Below are 19,298 nucleotides of genomic sequence, written 5' to 3' on the forward strand. Positions count from 1 at the left end.
TTGAAAGAGCTACATGCACATATTGTTTTGGGGGTGCAATCCTGACAGATTCTCTTTAATATAAACTGATCACCTTTGCTCTTTTACTATCTTTATTGTATCTTTTTTTACGGATGAGCGAGCATTAAAATGCTCGGATGCTCGTTACTCGAACCGAGCAATTCCTAATGTTCGGGTGATCGTTTCGAGTAACGAGTATAATGGGAATCCGAGCATTTTTCCTGCAGACCCTCCCTACAAGGAGGTCTGGGGGGCAGTGAAAATGTTCAAATGGGTGGGGAAAGTGCTGAATTAAAGGAGAACAGCATGGGGAAAGACACCTGGTAGCATCACTGACTCCCCGATCGCTGCTGCAAACAAATGGTGTCACACCTTTACTCCACTTTAATGACTGACCATAAAGCATTCAAAATCGAAGAGAAATTGGAGTTTACAGGAAAACAAATGTTACAAAATATTTTTCCTGTATAATGACTTGTATATAAGGCAAGATTTAAAAAAATAATTTAAGTAAACCAAAAGTGAAATTTGTATTAAAACATTGGAATGCATAAATGCTATTCACGAAGTGCAAAGTCTGCCAAAAATTAACAGCAGGGTCATCCATACATCCTTGAAGGCACCAACTGTAGTGCCTCATTCAAATATTGTGAACAAAGTGTTGTTGTGGTACTTCTACACTCGTAAAAGCTCTGCATACAGTGCAAAGCCTGCCAAAAATTACAAGCCGAGTCATCCATACACCTTCAAGGCACCAACTTGCCTCATAAAAAAAATATGAAAATATAGCTGTGGCACTTCTACACTCATAAAGGCTCTGTACACAGTGCAAAGCCAGGAAAAAACTATAAGGAGAGTAACACAGTCACCTATAGACCCTTCAAGGCAACAACTGGCGGGCCTCATTCAAATATTGAAGAATGAAAACACCTTATGTGCTGCTGCCATCTCGTGTGGAAAAGTCGGGGCTAATCCATGCTTTAATATTTATCAGAGTGAGCTTGTCAGCACTTTCTGTTGACAGGCGAAAGTGCCTGTCTGTTCTGACCTCCCTCAGTAGCACTAAAAACCAGCTCAAACAAGATGCTAGCGGCAGGGCAGCACAACACCATACCTCTAAGGTATAGCGGGACAGCTCATGCCAGGAGTCCAGCTTTGAGACCCACTAGCTGAAGATCGCAAAGGAATTAGAGAGCATGCTGGTTTTGCAACCAGGTATTGCTTGACCATCTTTAAAAACTTTTCCCTCCTTGTCAAAAATACCTGGTCATCAGGGCCTGGACTCTGGGAGGATGTCATAAAATTGACCTAGGCCTTTGACAGTGTATCCCTGCCTCTGGTATGTGTCTCCCTCGCCTCTCCTCCCTAGTTGGGCAGGAAAGCTTGTCCCCTGCTCTAGTGTTGTCTGATGGGAATTTTTTCAACATATTTTCCACAATGGCCTTCTGGTATAGTACCATTTTAGTAGACCTCACTGCCTCAAGAAGGAGAGATGCAAGGTTCCCCATGTAGTGTTGGTCTAGCAGGGTGAATAACCAGTACTCTCATTTGTCCAAGATGAATTTAAGGCGATGATCACGGGAAAGGCAGCGGTACATAAAATCTTCCATATGTGCCAAGGTCCCTAGAGCCAGCACTTCCCTGTCTCCACCATGATGACTACTCTCCAACTCCTCCTCATTCCCCTCCTCAGCCCAACCATGTAGGACAGCCAGCTCCTGTTCCTCCTCCTCTTTCTCAGCCTCCACCTCCTGATTGTTACCTAATCCACGCGGAGCAGATGAGATGAGGCTGGGTAGTAAAGTCCTGCTCATCGCTATTGGCACCTATGAAGTTTAAGTACATAATGTGGAACATCTGAAAAAATGAATCAAGTGAAACAGTTTTTTTTCTATAGAGCAGGAAAAAATTATAAGGAGGGTCATCCAGTCATCCATAGACCCCTGAAAGCCATCAACTGGGCCTCATTCAAATATTTTTTAAAGTGTAGTTGCTTTACCCCTACATAATGTGCATCGCCAGGAAAAAATTATAAGGAGGGTAGTACAGTAATATTCTTCAGGTGTCTGCTACTTCTTCCTCGATAGGTTGGGGGGGACTGCCTCCACCTGCTTCCTGGAGCCTGATTCCCAGGTGCCAGAGCTATAAGTGACCTGCCTTCGGGTAGTGCCGGAGCCCCCGACATGTAGAATTGGGTGACAAACCCCTGTGTCACCGCATAGGATGTGGTGAACCACAAGGACAGTCCGATCTCTCAGGGGCGGTAGCCCCATCTTGAGCCGCTGCAAGGAGCCTCTCCATGGCCTGTTCATTTCTCAAGAAGGGTTCACCCTGCTCCCATCCTTCTCTGATTACGCCCACCGCATACCACCGATGTTGCCCCTCCATTTTGAGGAACGTGACCCTGGTTCCAGCCATCAGCTCTTGCAGCTTTCGAGGCAAGTATTTCGTCTCTACTGCTCGCTGATTGAACGAGATGTGATGACGGGTCCCAAACTCTTCTATGGATCCCCATCTCCGCTGCCGGTCGTACGTAACAACCTCCCCCCGGGATGCTATCTCTTGGTTCCTTGCGGCTAGCGGGCCCACTGGCATTTCTCCAGCCCTGGTCCTGCCTCGCCTTGCCTCCTTTTCTCTTCCGACCAGCCAAACCCCTGCAGTCCGCTCACCAATTCGTTGATCCTGGCTCTCCCATCCGCAAGAACACCAGCAGTGAATTCTGCAGCCTGGGTTCGGGCCTTGGTGGTTATGGAAAAGCGGCGGGTTCTGGACCACAGGCTCCTGCCACCTCCGTTGTCGCACCAACTTGGTCTGGCTCTGATATTCCACCTGTTAGTCCCTCGGGAGTCTCACGGGATTCTGCTATCTTAGTCGACTTGTCGCCCACTAAGTACTGTATGGATTACTAATTCAATCCAGAAACATTTTTCAATGGTTTTTTGAAGTGTTATATACCACCAAAATTTAACAGAAAGCATGTTATACTCTATGGATGACAATATAGTCAGTTTTCTCACCCAAAAAATAAAGAATATGGTCATGTGTAGCAAATATATATTTAGCAAAGGACTGCAAAGCCCTAAGCCCTGCCTAGAGGCTGTATTCTGCCACTCTCCCTGCTCCTGTGACTGTCCCTCCCTAGGCTAACTGCAGTATGTATCTGATACAAACCGCAAACTACAAGATTGGCCCTAAGAAGGACTGTTAGTTTGATTCAGCTTCAGCACCAGTATCAACACTAGATGACTCTAATTTGTTAAACTGTGCACACACAGGCCAGAACAATTACTCTCTCCCTCTTATAAGAATTGTCCCTATGCTGTGCAATGGCGTTAGTGTGCCGAGCGTGGCGGCACCTGTCCTTTTATAATCCCTGATGATGTCATATGGCCAGCCAATCACAGTAATGCCACTACCAAGTTGGCTAAGGCATTACAGTGACTGGCAGGCAATCTCAACATGTTTATTGGCTGTGTAACAGGCGCCAAACATTCGAGCATCGGCTAATGCTCGCTGAGCACATCCGAGCACCCAGATACTCGAGTGATATCCGACTATTACAAAGCACATTCGCTCATCCCTAGTCTTTTTATTTTCTACTCTTTGAGAATTTAAAGGTATAAAAAATATATTGATGTATGCTGTAGTGGAAGTGTAACTACTGTGCATACAGTGCATTGTGAAAGTGTTTGGCCCCCTTGAACTTTTCTACCTTTTGCCACATAAAGATATAAAATTCACATTTTTTGGGGAAGAATCAACAACAAGTGGGACACAATCGTGAAGTAGAACGAAATTTATTGGATATTTTAAACTTCTTTAACAAATTCTTCTTTAACAAATTAAAAACTGAAAAGTGGGGAGTGCAATATTATTCGGCCCCCTTCAGTTAATACTTTGTAGCGCCACCTTTTGCTGCGATTACAGCTGGAAGTCGCTTGGGGTATGTCTCTGTCAGTTTTGCACATCGAGAGGCGGAAATTCTTGCCCATTCTTCCTTGCAAAACAGCTCAAGCTCATTGAGGTTGGATGGAGGGCGTTTGTGAACAGCAGTTTTCAGCTCTTTCCACAGATTCTCGATTGGATTCATGTCTGGACTTTGGCTTGGCCATTCTAACACCTGGATACGTTTATTTTTGAACTATTCCATTGTAGATTTTGCATTCTGTTTGGGATCATTGTCTTGTTGGAAGATAAATCTCCTTCCCAGTCTCAGGTCTTTTGCAGACTCCAATAGGTTTTCTTCCAGAATGGTCCTGTATTTGGCTCCGTCCATCTTCCCATCAATTTTAACCATCTACCCTGTCCCTGCTGAAGAAAAGCAGGCCCAAACCATGATGCTGCCACCACCATGTTTGACAATGGGGATGGTGTTTTGAGGGTGATGAGCTGTGTTGCTTTCACGCCAAACATATTGTTTTGCATTGTGGCCAAAAAGTTCGATTTTGGTTTCGTCTGACCAGAGCACCTTATTCCACATGTTTGGTGTGTCTCCCAGGTGGCTTGTGGCAAACTTCAAACGAGACTTTTTATGGATATCTTTGAGAAATGGCTTTCTTCTTGCCACTCTTCCATAAAGGCCAGATTTGTGTAGTATGAGAAGACATTATCTCCATCATCGAAACAAGTAAGATTTGTTACATCATACCATGGACAAACGGCCGCAGTACGGAATAGCTTAAATAAGTTCTGGCCTCTTTTAATGGCGGACCCTATTATATCCAAATATTTGGGCTAGTCCCCTAATATCACATTCCGGACATCACGTAATTTGGGTGATAGTCTTGTTAAGAGTCATTATGTGAATAATCAGACTACTTTCCTGGATAGTTCGAGACCTACCTGGTGGTGTAAGCCCTGTGGGAGATGTGTTGCTTGCCCAAATATGGTACGAACAGATTCCTTTTCTAATGCGGATGGTTCCAAGAATTTTAAAATTACACAATCTATCACGTGTACCTCCAAAGTAGTGATATACCATGCCACGTGCCCCTGCTCCTTGATCTATATTGGACTTAGCACACGCTAACTTAAAGACCGGATACGGGAGCACTTGAATGGTGTCATTGCTGCTAAGGAGATTACTGATGTGTCACTGCTCAAAACACTACCAAGCCATTTAAAAAAATTTCATGATTGCGATGCCACACAGCTACTAGTACGTGGCATTGATATGATATTTCCCCATGAACCTGGGGGTAACATTAGCAATCGATTGGCTAGACTTGAGGCCAAGTGGATTTGGACACTTGACACTGTATGTCCCCGGGGCCTTAATGAAAACCTCAGTTTTGTTCCTTTTCTGTGAATCTTTCCAGTTTTAGCTTGGGATTGTGTTTATTGGTTTAGTTTTAATGTTTGTTTTTAATATTGCATGTTTCACCCACAGCTCTCCTTTGAGGTATGGAGTCCTTTATAATCTGGTCTCTATAACAAAGGACTGGACGAATAAGACGGATGTTCTTAATTATTGAATATTTTGGATGGTTCTATCAAGGCACATTGGAGTCGTATTTATATAACTTTCCCCTGAATGGACACATTGGACCATGTGTGATATATTTTAATATATATGTGTACTGTACAAAGTGACCATTATACAGCCTGGCAAATATTGTTTATCCATTTCAAAATGTGGGTTATGTACGGATATACGGAGGCATGAGGTATGAAATAGGGACTATACTAATGATAACTTGTGATTGCTATATCTATCTAGTATATTATACCTATCCAGCCTGTATATGGTTGCTTAGTGTATGGAATCTGTTTATGCTTCTAGACTTACTATATGGATATACATATATATATTTTGTGTATATGCTTTCTATGTCCCGATTCACTGTAAGGGACTACATACTATAAGTATATTCACATGGAGATATTTTTTTCTGTTTCCCAATCCTTTATATGGGATTGGATACTTTAACTATATTTGTATAGAATCATTGTTGACCTTCCACTCCTGTGGGATACGCTATGACATATTATCTTACACTATATGATATATATTATTTAAATCTATGATCTGATAAACACACTTTCCAATGTAACGGGTCTGGGAGGTGGAACCTCTGTGCAATTATACAAGGGGGCAGTCCTTGTGAGGAAGCGGGTGGCTCCCAGGGAAGACGGGCAGGCAGTCACGGCAAGTGACAGGGACAGTCTCTGGGTAGAGGGGCAGGTAGTCACGGCAAGTGACAGGGACAGTCTCTGGGTAGAAGGGCAGCGGGCTGGTGGCTGGTGAGCGCTCCTAGGTGAGCGGGCGAGAGTCTCTGGACAGGCAGGTGGTCACGGCAAGTGACGGCAGAGCCTCCAGGTAGGCTAGCAGGCAGGTAGCAGGTGAGTGGGCAAGAGTCTCTGGACAGGCAGGTGGTCACGGCAAGTGACGGCAGAGCCTCCAGGTAGGCTAGCAGGCAAGTAACAGGTGAGCGCTCCCAGGTGAGCGGGCAGGCTGGTCCATAGACAGACTAACAGGCGTCGGAGAGCAGACCATCGGACCGCAGGCTTGCATGCTGGTAAGCGGATATCAGGCAGGTATCAAGCAGGAATCTGGCAGATGACTGGCAGGTAACAGGCAGGAATCAGGCAGGTAACAAGCAGGAATCTGGCAGGTAACTGGTAACGGGACCTGAGGGCTGAAGCAGAGTGAAGGCTTTGCAACAACATTGCTCGGGCACCTCCATTTTGGAGGAGGTGCCTTATATATGGAGAGGTCCTCCGGCCATTGGCCGGGGACTCCTTAGGACGGCGCGCACGGCCCCTTTAAGAGAGGGGGAGCGCGCGAGCCCTAAGCACAGAGCCCGGGAAGCAGCGCGCGCTGCCAGCAGAGCGGGAGGAAGCCGCCGGGCACGGAGTGGAGAGGTGAGGGGAACGGCGTCCCTGCCTAGCAGGGGGCAGGGACGCCAACGCTACAGTACCCCCCCTTTAGGCCCCCCCTTTTTTAGGCCAGAGAGAAATTTAGCAAGGATGAGAGGGGCATGGATGTTCTCCCAGGGCTCCCATGTTCTCTCCTCAGGACCAAACCCCTTCCAATCTACCAAAAAAAAAGGTCTTTCCTCTTACCCTCTTAGTGGCCAGAATACTCTCTACCTCAAAGACGTCTTCAGCGGAAACCGGAGCAGGAGGAGTACCTGGATTGTTGGAAAAAGAGTTAAAGACAATGGGTTTGAGGAGAGATACGTGGAAGGAGTTGGGAATCCATAAGGTGGCTGGGAGTTTTAATTTGTAGGCTACTGGATTAATTTGCCTGAGGATTTCGAAAGGACCGATGAAGAGAGGACCTAACTTGTAGGAGGGTATCTTGAGCCGTACATGTTTGGAAGAGAGCCAAACCTTGTCTCCCGGACGGAATTGAGGCGGATCCAGACGTCTCTTATCAGCATATCGCTTCATCCGCTCGGAGGACTGAAGAAGTGCAGACCAAGTACTCTCCCAAATGGTAGAAAACTCGCTGACAAGAGACTGCGCGGCAGGGTTGTCCACAGAGGCGGAGACGGGAAACGGAATCCGGGGGTGCTGGCCATAGACAATAAAGAACGGGGACTTGGAAGAGGATTCGCTCTCGTGGTTATTATAAGAGAACTCGGCCCAAGGAAGGAGGTCCACCCAATCAGAATGGTGGGCATTAACAAAGTGCCGGAGATAGCTGGTAAGGATCTGATTGATCCGCTCCACTTGACCATTGGACTGAGGGTGGTAAGCGGAGAAGTCCAGGGTGACGTCCAGCAGTTTACATGTGGCTCTCCAGAAGCGTGAGGTAAACTGAACCCCTCGATCCGACACGATGTGGAGGGGTAGGCCATGGAGACGGAAGATATGGCGAATAAAATCCTTAGCCAGCTCAGGTGCAGACGGAAGACCAGGCAGGGGAATGAAGTGGGCCATTTTAGAGAAGCGGTCCACGACCACCCAAATGACAGTACACCCGGCAGAGACAGGAAGATCGGTAATGAAGTTCATAGCGATGTGTTGCCACGGGGCAACAGGTATGGGAAGCGGCAGGAGATGACCAGCTGGTAAGTGTCTGGGAACTTTGTTGCGGCCACAAGATGAACAGGCAGAGACGAAGTCTACCACATCCTTACGCAGGGTAGGCCACCAGTAATGCCGGGAAATGAGTAGGAAGGTCTTCTTTTGGCCGGCATGGCCGGCTAGTTTAGAAGAATGACACCAGCGAAGAACCCTCTCACGGTCTGGAGGCGCCACGAACGTCTTGCCGGGTGGAAGACTAGTCAAATCCAAGGGGGCCACATTCATCACTTTGGAGGGGTCGATAAGGTGCATAGGCTCCTCCTCTTGGTCGGAGGACAGGAAGGATCGGGACAAGGCATCAGCTTTGACATTTTTGTCCGCCAGGCGGAAATGAAGGATGAAATCGAAGCGGGCAAAAAACAAAGACCACCAGGCCTGACGTGGATTAAGTCTCTGGGCATTTTGGAGATATGCCAGGTTCTTGTGATCCGTGTAGATGATCACCGGGTATAGAGCCCCTTCAAGCAGGTAACGCCATTCCTCCAGCGCCAATTTAACGGCAAGCAGTTCTCGGTCTCCTATGGAGTAATTGCGCTCAGAGGAGGAGAAGATTTTAGAGAAAAAGCCGCAGGTTACCATTCTCCCGGAGGAAGACTTTTGGGTGAGCACCGCTTCGGCTCCAGAGGAGGAGGCATCAACCTCCAGGTAGAACTGTTTGTTGCAGTCCGGACGGTGCAGCACAGGGGCAGAGGAGAAGGTTTGTTTCAGGGAAACGAAGGCCTCCTCAGCTTCGGATGACCATACCTTGGGATTTGCTCCCTTACGGGTGAGCGCAGATATGGGCGCAGTCCGTGACGAGAAGTGAGGAATGAAGAGACGATGGTAATTAGCGAAGCCCAGGAATCGCTGTATCGCCTTCAAGCCCTCCGGACGGGGCCACTTTAGGACAGCAGAGAGCTTCTCGGGATCCATTCGCAAGCCTGTCTGGGAGATAACATAGCCCAGGAAAGGAAGAGAGGTCTGCTCAAAAAGGCACTTCTCGTATTTAGCATAGAGGTGGTTCTGCCTGAGCCTAAGCAGGACCTGACGAGCATCCCTCCGGTGTGTGGGAAGATCCGGAGAGAAGACCAAGATGTCGTCCAGGTATACCACCACGCAGGAGTAAAGAAGGTCACGGAAGATGTCGTTGACCAGTTCTTGGAAGACGGTGGGAGCATTGCAGAGACCGAAGGGCATCACACGGTACTCATAGTGTCCGTCCCGGGTATTAAATGCTGTTTTCCACTCGTCTCCCTGATGGATACGGACCAGGTTATATGCTTCACGTAGATCCAGCTTGGAGAAGATCCTGGCGCCTTTAAGACGATCAAATAACTCAGAGATGAGCAGAAGGGGGTATTTATTTTTAACCGTGATGAGATTGAGTCCTCTGTAGTCAATACAGGGACGTAGCGAGCCGTCTTTCTTTTTGACAAAGAAGAATCCGGCTCCAGCCAGGGAGGTAGATTTTCGGATAAATCCCCTAGCCAGATTCTCTTCAATGTACTCAGACATGGCCCGGGTCTCGGCTGCAGACAACGGGTAGATATGCCCACGGGGAGGAGTGGAGCCAGGTACCAGGTCGATCGGGCAGTCATATGGCCTATGGGGTGGCAACGTCTCTGCTTCCTTCTTACCGAAGACGTCCGCATAGGGCCAGTAAGGAGCCGGGAGACCTGGTAAATTAGTTGGAGTTGGCGGAGGGCGAGCTGGGCGGACCGGAACCAGGCAGGTCTTATGGCAGTCTGGACCCCATCGGAGTACTTCACCGGATCGCCAGTTCAATACGGGTTCGTGTGTCTGGAGCCAAGGTAGACCTAGCAACAGGGAGTGAGAAAGTCCGGACAGCACATGGAATGAGATTTCCTCAGAGTGCAGCATTCCCACCTGCAGGGTTATGGGTTCAGTGACGAGCAGGATGGTCTCCGAGAGAAGTCTTCCATCCACGGAGGCGACTGATAATGGTTCAGCCAGGGACTTGGTGGGAATACGGTATCTCTCTACCAGAGACTGGGAGATGAGGTTTCCAGCAGCTCCAGAATCCAGGTGGGCGAGTTCAAAGTGACGGTTTTCTCCCCAAGCAATAGAGACCGGTAAAGTCAGAGACGGAGAGGGCTTACTTTTGTCTAGGACGACCTCTCCGAGCGGTCCTAGACACTGGCGTTTCCCGGCTTTTCCGGGCAGGAACGGATGAAGTGCTCCATACTGCCACAATAGAAACAGCTTCCCTCGGCTCGGCGAGATTCTTGGCGAGATCTGACCATCTTGGTCTGGTCGATCTGCATAGGTTCAGGCGAAAGCGCCCGCGGAGTGACTGGTTGAGAGGCAGGTCTCAGGGAAGTAGGAGCAGAGCGAGAAAAGTCTTTCTCCCAGGTAGTCTCTTTGGCACGTTCTTGGAACCGGATGCCAATCCGGGTAGCTAGTGACACCAGGTCATCCAGAGTGGTAGGAATGTCCCGACCAGCTAACTCGTCCTTAATCCGACCGGAAAGACCCTCCCAGAAGACGGACACCAGAGCCTCATTTTCCCAGGCAAGCTCAGAAGCGAGGGTGCGGAACCGTATGGCATATTGGCCCACGGTGAGACTCCCTTGGCGGAGACGTAGCAGAGAGGAGGCAGAAGAGGTTTTCCGTCCAGGTTCATCGAAGACTTTCCGGAAAGCAGCGAGGAAAGACGGCAGGTCGGACACCAGGGGATCCCCTCTCTCCCACAGGGGATTTAGCCATGCCAGTGCCTCCCCAGTGAGATGGGACATGATGAAGGCCACCTTGGCCCAGTCAGAGATGAACTGGTATGCCAATAGCTCAAAGTGCAGGGTGCACTGGTTTATGAAACCCCGAGCTAAAGTAGGTTCGCCGGCAAAGCGTGGAGGTGCCAGAAGCCGAGGTCCATAGTCGGGTACCATGAAGGGACTGGATTGCGGTACCGCAGGAATGGGCATGGCTGGACCAGAGGTAGACATAGACGAGAGTTAACGGACCGTAGATAGGACAGTACCACCTCCTGCTGAGTTTTCTGACGTAAGACTTCCTGGTGCAGATCGGAGATCTGGGGGCCACCGGGTTCCATGGCCCGAGCAAACTGTAACGGGTCTGGGAGGTAGAACCTCTGTGCAACTATACAAGGGGGCAGTCCTTGTGAGGAAGCGGGTGGCTCCCAGGGAAAACGGGCAGGCAGTCACGGCAAGTGACAGGGACAGTCTCTGGGTAGAGGGGCAGGTAGTCACGGCAAGTGACAGGGACAGTCTCTGGGTAGAAGGGCAGCGGGCTGGTGGCTGGTGAGCGCTCCTAGGTGAGCGGGCAAGAGTCTCTGGACAGGCAGGTGGTCACGGCAAGTGACGGCAGAGCCTCCAGGTAGGCTAGCAGGCAGGTAGCAGGTGAGCGCTCCCAGGTGAGCGGGCAAGAGTCTCTGGACAGGCAGGTGGTCACGGCAAGTGACGGCAGAGCCTCCAGGTAGGCTAGCAGGCAAGTAACAGTTGAGCGCTCCCAGGTGAGCGGGCAGGCTGGTCCATAGACAGACTGACAGGCGTCGGAGAGCAGACCGTCGGACCGAAGGCTTGCAAGCTGGTAAGCGGATATCAGGCAGGTATCAAGCAGGAATCTGGCAGATGACTGGCAGGTAACAGGCAGGAATCAGGCAGGTGACTGGCAGGTAACAAGCAGGTATCTGGTAACGGGACCTGAGGGCTGAAGCAGAGTGAAGGCTTTGCAACAACATTGCTCGGGCACCTCCATTTTGGAGGAGGTGCCTTATATATGGAGAGGTCCTCCGGCCATTGGCCGGGGACTCCTTAGGATGGCGTGCGGCCCCTTTAAGAGAGGGGGAGCGCACGCGCGCCCTAAGCACAGAGGCCGGGAAGCAGCGCGCGCTGCCAGCAGAGCGGGAGGAAGCCGCCGGGCACGGAGCGGAGAGGTGAGGGGAACGGTGTCCCTGCCTAGCAGGGGGCAGGGACGCCGACGCTACATCCAATATATATTACTATTCATTGAAATTCCATTTTTAAATATGGACGTCTGACTTCTTCCGTCCGTATATTGTAAGAACTGGTCCATGTGCGTTGCCATTGATATATAGTATTATCTGTCCGTGTGCCTCTCTTCAAAATGGAGATTCGGCTATTTCCGCCCTTCCTCTGATGGGACTGGCACGCGTGCGCTGTCTTGGATCCGTAGGCCCCGATACCTGTGTCTATACGTCGGCGCGTGTCATCGGGTCACCTGACCTGATGCGACACACACGAGACGCGGCTTCCTGATGTACTCCTGGATGGCGCGCGCGTCAATTAAGCCCCAGTACACACTCATTGGCTGCGGACACATTTTTAAACCCCTCTCTTTCCCTTTAGCGCCACCCCCTGATGAAGGCTTTAAGCCGAAACGCGCGTCGGGGTAGGCACCACATAGTTCTCTTGGACCATATAGGTATGATTATGCAGCATGCTGCAGTACATTGTATATGAATAATACACCTTTGGCTCTTTGTGCTGGGATTGCTAGGCCTAGTGGTTACAATTATGCACGGCACTTTAACTATTTATTGATTGCACTAAGGCACTTTGCTCAGTCTAGTGAAGCCATTTCAGATTTATCAGTTTATTAATGCAAAGAAGTGGAATATTCTTGAATGGCCAGGTCAGTCACCTGATCTCAACCCAATTAAGCATGTATTTCACTTGTTAAAGACTAAACTTCAGACAGAAAGGCCCACAAACACAGCAACTGAAAACCACCGCAGTGAAGGCCTAGCAGAGCATCAAAAAGGAGGAAACACAGCGTCTGGTGATTGTAGCATCGGCGTCTCTGCCCCCTGCTAGGCAGAGACGCCGTCCCTCTCACCTTCCTGTTCCGGGCGCGGCGTCCTCCAGCGCTCCTTCCCTCGCTGCTGCCGGCGTGCGCTCCTTCCCGGGCACTGTGCTTAGGGCGCGCGCTCCCCCTCTCTTAAAGGGACCGCGCGCGCCGTTCTAAGGAGACCCGGCCAATAGCCGGAGGACCTCCCATATATAAGGCACCTCCTCCAAAATGGAGGTGCCCGAGCAAAGTCGTTGCAAAGCATACTCACCTCTGCTTCAGCCCTCAGGTCCCGTTGCCAGCCTGACTACCAGTCCAGTCTGCCTGCTTGTCTGCTCTTCAGCCCGACAGTCGGTCTCAAGCATCCACCAGTCTGTCTATGGGCAAGTCCACCTACGGACCAGGAAGCACCTGCCAGTTACCTGCCTGCTACCTGCTGTACTTGCTAGCCTGCTCACCTGGGACCGCTCACCTGCTAGCCTACCTGGAGGCTCTGCTGTCACTTGCCGTGACCACCTGCCTGCCAGACAAGAGACTCTTACCTGCTCTGCCGTCACTTTCCATGACCACCTATCTGCCTGCCAAGAGACTCTTACCCGTTCTGCCGTCACTTGCCGTGACCACCAGCCTGCCTGCCAAGAGACTCTTACCTGTTCTGCCGTCACTTGCCGTGACCACCCGCCTGCTCACCCAGAGACTGCTACCCTCCTGTTGTGTCCACCCGCTACACCGGTCAGTCCCCGCTATCTGACCCGTGGGAGCCACCTGCTCAATTACAAGGTCGTCCCCAGACTAACATCTGCCCCTCGGGGTCCCTCCTTGTTCCAAGGCACAGAGGTTCCACCACCCTGCCCCGTTACAGTGATGTCCATGAGTTCAAGACTTCAGGCAGTCATTGCTAACAAAGGGTTTTCAACCAAGTACTAGAAATGAACATTTTATTTACAATTATTTAATTTGTCCAATTACTTTTGGTCCCTTTAAAAACAGGGTGGCACATGTTAAGGAGCTGAAACTCCTAAACCCTTCATCCAATTTTAATGTGGATACCCTCAAATGAAAGCTGAAAGTCTGAACTTCAACTGCATCTGAATTGTTTTGTTTAAAATTCATTGTGGTAATGTCTAGAACCAAAATTAGAAAAATGTTGTCTCTGTCCAAATATCTATGGACCTAACTGTATATTCTATGTCCATGTAACATGTACAATGAGAACTTATACTTTTCACTTATGTATATAATTATGTTGTGTGAGCGCCTGTCTGTACAGTGCCACCTACTGGCCTAACCATGATTCATTAAAGGTTTTTTAATTTATCTTGATCTGTTTTGTTCGGTTTTCTTTGTTGGTTAGCAGATTTGTGCAGTGTACGACTGATTGTTGCCCTATGGACAGACTCTCCCACCTCAGCTGTAGATCTCTGCAGTTCATCCAGAGTGATCATGGGCCTTTTGGCTGCATCTCTGATCAGACTTCTCCTTGTTCGAGATGAAAGTTTAGAGGGACGGCCGGGTCTTGGTAGATTTGCAGTGGTCTGATACTCCTTCCATTTCAATATGATCGCTTGCACAGTGCTCCTTGAGATGTTTAAAACTTGGGAAATCTTTTTGTATCCAAATCCGGCTTTAAACTTCGCCACAACAGTATCTCGGACCTGCTTGGTGTGTTCCTTGGTCTTCATGATGCTCTCTGCACTTGAAACAGAACCCTGAGACTATCACAGAGCAGGTGCATTTATACAGAGACTTGATTACGCACAGGTGGATTCTATTTATCATTACCAGTCATTTAGGACAACATTGGATCATTCAGGGATCCTCACTGAACTTCTGGAGTGAGTTTGCTGCACTGAAAGTAAAGGGGCCGAATAATATTGCACGCCCCACTTTTCTATTTTTTTTTTTTAAAGTTTAAAATATCCAATAAATTTCGTTCCACTTCACGATTGTGTCCCACTTGTTGTTGATTCTTCCCACAAAAATTAGAATTTTATATCTTTTATGTTTGAAGCCAGAAATGTGGCAAAAGGTAGAAAAGTTCAAGGGGGCCAAATACTTTCACAATGCACTGTATCTCAGCCACAGAGGACTCCTAAAGCAAGAATATTATGTAGATTAATAACTATTATTTAAATCTAACATTTTCATGATCTATCTTATGCAAGTCTCCTCACGGTGTAGTCTTCTTAGTCTGTAAATAGAAATCGTAGCTATTAGAAAAGCAGTAGTTATTTAACAGCTTGTGACTCCTGACTACATAAAAAGAGGTATCTTCCCTTTATGATGGATGCAGTGTATCATATTGCTTATCTAAACTGTAATTAATTTGTAACACCATAAATAGTAAAACAATCATAAGCTTGGTTCTTGAATTGAACGACAACCAAAGCAGCTTGTGATTAACATGGCATGTGTATCTGATTGAGGTAGTCATGATTTGTGGTTTTCCTGTCATTCACAGTCAGCAACCCATTTACATAACAGACAGGACCTTCTGCCTCTTGTCTGGACCAAACAGGTTTAATTTGCATACGTTACTGGTCTCACACAAATAGCATGGCATTTGATCTGAGAGTTAAAGGCTTTTTGTTATTGCTCATTTGATTCCTAATTGCAGGGTTAAGCAACTTCTTAAATAGTCTTGATCAACTAGCTGTACAAGGGAGAGCAGTGCAGCCTCATATAAATCACAGCACTTGGAAAACTTCATCTAGTTCCATTTTTATTGCTTTCCTTGTACAGTGCAGAAATCAGGCTTGATTACAGCACTGAGAGGGTTACCTGCTCGGATTCTCCAATAACTGACATCAACCCCAAAAAAATATTACCCCAATTGCCACCGCACCAGGGCAATCGGAAAGAGCCAGGCAAAGCGCCAGAATTAGCGCATCTAATGGATGCGTCAATTCTTGGCCAATATCTATGGACCTTCCTAGCTTGATAATATCAGCCACCAGCTGACTGCTTTACCTTGGCTGGTTATCAAAAACCCCACATAATTTTTTAAAACTTGCGTTTTTGATGCGTTTCCACCACAGAAATGCACTGGAAATGCATGTGCATTTTTTACTTTGGGTGTCAAAAACTCATCGTGGGCACACAGCCTTAAAATTCTAGCAAAGTGGATGGGATTTATAGAAATCTCTTGTCCACTTTGCTTTTTTTTTTTATTTATCGTAAACTGATCTGCGGTGCGTGTGTCAAATCCGCAACATGTCAATTTCTCTTGCAGGTGTGCTGAGTTTTATGTTCAGATTTTTCAGACTTGCATTAGATGCGGAAAATCTGCAGGTAAAAAACACGCGTTCTTAGCGTGTTACAGCTGCAGAAACGCATAATAAACGCAAGTAATCCGCACATGACGTCATCAATAAAGTTTTGTCAACGCCAAATACCAGGAATTATCAAAAACCAAGCAGCTTTATTTAAAACATGATATACCAACAACAGACAAAAACTCCAGCACCAAAAACGCACTCAAAACCACAATGAAAAAAAACGGCAAGTAACCTAATTTACCTAATAGGTGAAGAAATAGTGCAGAAAATCTGCAACATCAAAAGCTCACCAAAAGCTCATCGTGGGAATGTAGCATAAGCCCTCATTTCTTTTTCAAACATTCGAGAAAAACGGACCGATTATTCTGATCAGACTTTGACCATCGAGTTTGGCCCGAGTATCATCGTTTTTTCTCGTACGTGGAGACATAAAAAAAAGTTTCTAATTTTTCTCCTTTCTGACAGTCTGTGAAAATTGGATCATACTTAGATGGCATCCGAGAGCGGGTCGATTTTTTCACGGACCCGTAGATTTGTATTACTAATTTTGATCAGACCTGCGGATCAAAATCAGACACCACCCCGCGATTTTCGGTAGACCGAAAATCACGGATATGTGAACGACCCTATAGACTATCACAGTAATGCTATCGGTGAAAACCACGGATCGCACTTGTACATGAAAATCGGATGTCTGAATGAGGTCATAAAGTGATTTTAACTATATACTGCTATTTTGTAGTATATAGTACAAGCGATCAGATGGTCACAAATTCAAGTCCCCTAAAGAAACTAAAAAATATTGTGAAAAAAAACTAGGTAAAATTTTTATATATTAAAAATATATAAAAATTCGAATCACCCCCCTTTTTCTCACTTAAAGATAAAGAAATAAAAAAATGCACATGTCATATCTCTACGTCTGTAAATGCCTGAACTATCAATATATAAAATTAATTAACGTGATTGGTAAATGTTATAAACATAAATAAAAAATCAAAACGGCAGAATTTTTTTTGTTTTTGGTTGCCACAACTACGCCAAAAATTGTAATAAAAACACCAGTTTGCACATAAAAACAAGCCCTCACACAGCTCCATCAGCGGACAAAGTTTTGGAAAATGGCGGCATAAACTAATTTATTTTCCCCACTTTAAAAAAAAAACAATAAAAGAAAACTATACAGGCTTAGTAACTGGACCGACCCGGAGAGTCATACTGACAAGTCATGTTTAAAGCACAATCAATGAAATACCTTTCCCAGAATGTAAAGGGTCATTCCTTTAAGCCATATGTTACCAACCAGCACAGACATAATCAGATGTACAGGCACCAGTAACCGCTAATATCTAGTGACAGAACCGTTTCCAATGTTCCAATAGACTGTACTCAAGTGCGCCCCCTTTTGCTCTTACACTGAAATTACAACTACAGATCCCGCCGTGCGCCTGAGCTTCACGATCGGCGCATGCGCACTTGCGTGATCCTATTTCTTAGGGCAGCGCTGAGGGCTGGATGGCGTGTGCGTGGCCGGGCGGAGGGCAGCGCGTAGCAGTCATGTCAGTGGACCGGGAGTACACGCGCCGCAGGCGGTACACACATGACACTTTCGGTAAGAGCTACCCTGTGGCTGGCTGTATGCTGATGTTTACGTCGTGACTATTGTGATTGGATCTGTGTATCGCGACTTGCAGGTAATTAGTGTCAGCTCCTGGGAATGATGTAGCGCATACACCTGTTCCTTGGCTGCAGATACCGGACCTGTGGAACTACAAGTACTATGTGGTCCTGAGATTGTAGCAGAGAATTAGCTGTTGGTTTCTATTGTTCTGCTTATGTTTAAGATATTATTTTCTGGCTAATTTTAAAATCCTAAGTAATATGTATAAATGTAATGTGTGAACTGGGCAGAGACCCCCGATGCGTTTCCACCGGACAGAACTTGATTCCGGTGCAGCTTTGTAGTGGAATTTGCATCACGATCCATGAGTTTTACTTGCAGATTTTGTTACGGTTTTAACCCTATGTGTTGCAGGGGGTGAGATCTGTGGGGGAAATCCGCAGCATAACTTGACAGGCTGTGTAGTTAAAATCCGTATCCCAGGGCAATGTCCGTGCGGATTTTATATGCGGACGAGGCTTAGTAAAATGTCGCCCTCTTCCCCGATACTGTGATATACTGTGGATTTTCTGGAAAATGTTCAGCGTAAGGGCTTGTTCAGACATCTTGTGATTTGTTTATTTTATTGTATGAGAGAATCTTTCATTAGTGATATATTGTGTATGTATGTATGTATGTATGTATGTATGTATGTATGTGTGTGTTTTATTTTTTTTTCTCGGGTGGGGGGTGGGGGGGAAACCCCACAGCTTATAGTTCCACCAAAGTGGATGGGAATTATCAAAATCTCATGGCTACGGTCCTTTTTTTAATTCTATATCTAAGATCGTGACAACTTGCAAGCTGAATAATCGAACAGTCATTTTTTAGGCTTTCACAGCATGAGCCTGTTACAACCTATGCACAGTAAGTGGTTTTTATTATGTGCATATCTCCATTATGTTTATTGAGCCCTTTTTCAGACCGCATCCACCTGATAAAGACTTTTTGCGCAGCATGTGAGAGAGCTCTCGCTGTACACTGTCAGCCTCGCTCCCTAATGTGGCAGCCAGAACAGGTCCTGTCTTCCTCTTGTTTACTATACAATGGACTCCTTGAGTCAGTGTTTTGAGGATGTAACTGTTTGTTTTTACTTTTTTTGTAGGTGGAATTTTTTTATTATTATTCTGCATTGCAATTTTGTTGTGTTGAAAGGTGAAACAACTTTGTATCATGTTCATGATACCTATCAGTCTGGCCAGTTTCCCACACACTAGGAAAACCCCTGTGTTTGTGTTTCTGTTTTTTTTAAAGCACCATTTCGGCATTATTATTATTATTTCACCGTCGGACTGGCATCATGTTCCCTGCCCGAAGTAAAATACTTACCTGCCACCGTCTTCTGCCGACTGCGGCTAGTAACTATATTAATAAACCTATATATGTAAAGTGAGCATGGAGCCAATGTGCACATTTGAATAAAAGAAAAAAACTATAAAGAATAAGTGCAAGCCAGAAGGAAATGAAAATAAACCATTATTTTTATTGAAGAATTAATTAAATCAAGTAAGACACGTAATAATCAAAGCTGATGAGCATACAAGCAATAAAGACGGCAT

At 46.9% G+C, this 19,298-nt stretch overlaps 1 protein-coding gene across 3 annotated transcripts in view; it reads left to right on the forward strand.

The window, feature by feature from the left end:
- The first annotated feature begins 17,535 nt into the window (after nt 1–17,535).
- Nucleotides 17,536–19,298, forward strand: part of LOC141166133 (uncharacterized) — a 111,662-nt gene continuing 109,899 nt past the window's right edge. For 2 of the 3 annotated variants that reach the window (XM_073652501.1, XM_073652500.1), the window contains exon 1: nt 17,536–17,691. In XM_073652501.1, the coding sequence (XP_073508602.1) occupies nt 17,595–17,691 (97 nt within the window). In that variant the 5' untranslated portion in view covers nt 17,536–17,594. Of the gene's footprint in view, nt 17,774–19,298 lie in introns of all 3 variants that reach the window. The other variant, XM_073652502.1, reaches the window with a different exon arrangement.

The sequence above is a fragment of the Phyllobates terribilis genome, unplaced genomic scaffold (assembly GCF_046119375.1).
Source record: "Phyllobates terribilis strain yellow unplaced genomic scaffold, ASM4611937v1 Scaffold_11__3_contigs__length_659146591, whole genome shotgun sequence".
Taxonomy (NCBI): Eukaryota; Metazoa; Chordata; class Amphibia; order Anura; family Dendrobatidae; genus Phyllobates; species Phyllobates terribilis.